General features: G+C 46.3%; 1 protein-coding gene across 1 annotated transcript in view; it reads left to right on the top strand.

Moving 5' to 3' along the window:
* Positions 1 to 729: 729 nt before the first annotated feature.
* LOC138981804 (excitatory amino acid transporter 1-like) overlaps positions 730 to 1,462 on the top strand; it is a gene marked incomplete in the record, with an annotated part of 78,938 nt that continues 78,205 nt past the window's right edge. The window contains 1 exon segment of the mRNA XM_070354883.1: positions 730 to 1,462. This exon segment is cut by the window's right edge and continues 383 nt beyond it. Coding sequence (XP_070210984.1) covers positions 1,289 to 1,462 — 174 coding nt within the window.

Here is a 1,462-nt window from a genome sequence, read left to right as displayed (position 1 = left end):
ATTATGCCTCTATTCGTTTGTTGTGTATGTATCTTTTTTCAGTCAGTAATTTTACCAAAGAAGACACTCCGCAGTCGTGGAGAGCAACCGTATAATTCACGTTTCGTAGAGCTTGGATATCGTTCTCTAAAAGTCGCTTTTCATTTAAATAACCCCACCAAGATCATAGTATACATGTATGATACATGTATCTCTATTCAGTCCGCATCTTCACCCAAACAGAAGAACCCTCGCTGTCACTAAGAGCTGGCGTGTAATTCACCTTGCGTGGAACTGGGTGCCGTTCCCTTGTCGTAGCGTGCCCTTGTCGCAGACGTCGTGCGCCGCAGTGCTGTGCTGTGCTGTGCTGCTGCTGTGCCGTGCTGCTGCTGTGCCGTGCTGTATTCCGTTGTGCCGTACGCTCTTGTCCTCTGCTGCACTTGCGGCAATAGCGTTGGGCTGATATGCACTGAGACACTTGGTCCGAGCTAGGCTGGGTTTTGCGTTTTTCTGGAGCTTACTTTCTGAATTTTTTTTCTACGGGGTTTTTCTTTTTTGTGCGGGGGAGGATTTGGTCAACTCGGCGCAAACTGAGGCTACCCCCTCTCTGCTTTTCACCACCGCCACCGCCACCGCCACCACCCACCAAGCGCCACTACATCGCTTTCTGTAGTCTGCTCCGTTCGATCGTGCACACAAAGTTGATCTTTGATCTCCATTGAAAGCGGCTGTTTGTGGTAATGTACTTAACCATTTTTGTCGTCGGATTTCTGCATTTCTCAGGGAATTCCACTTTAGGAGTGTAAAATGTAGGGAGCAGAGTGAGTTTTGATTTATCAAAGTGTGTTTACGGCTTGCTTGTGGAGTTTTGGTGGAAAACCCAAGGGATTGTACAATTTTGTGTCAGTTTGTGTTTTTCCTGTGTCATATTTCTTGAAAATTTAAAAAAGAAAACATCATACGGCAGATTTTCGGATTTATAGAAGGAACTATATAAATCATAAAATTGAATCGAATAATCATATTTTCTCTGTGTTTAAGTGACAGCGGCGAGGCCTTGTCTCGTTCATCATTTTTCTGTTCGAACATTTGGAATACCATCGTTTGCATGAACTTGAAGCAGCTCTGCAGCAACTCTTTCCGTGAGGAAAAAAACATATTTTGAAAGCTGAGCTGAACCTGCTTGCCGACACATTACATTTCTTGTCCTTCAAAAGACAGATTTGTGCAAAGCCTGCTCTTTGTCTGGATAAGAAAATTTGGGTGTTTGGTTTGACCCAACCAGAAGAAACAGGAGTGAGACTTCGTGATGTCCAACGCGACCTACAACGCCACAACGAGCGCCACCATGCAGCCCCCGCAAGAGAACACCGACAAGGTCAACACGCACGTGCACACCGCCGTGCCGCAGGAGGACCTGGGTCGGATGGGAAACTTCAAACGCTTCGGAGCCAAATGCGTGAAGAACTCCAGGGACAACCTT

The sequence above is a fragment of the Littorina saxatilis genome, linkage group LG12, assembly GCF_037325665.1.
Source record: "Littorina saxatilis isolate snail1 linkage group LG12, US_GU_Lsax_2.0, whole genome shotgun sequence".
In the NCBI taxonomy this organism is placed as follows: Eukaryota; Metazoa; Mollusca; class Gastropoda; order Littorinimorpha; family Littorinidae; genus Littorina; species Littorina saxatilis.
Note: the sequence above shows the minus strand (reverse complement) of the source record. Positions and strands in the feature narration are given on the sequence as shown.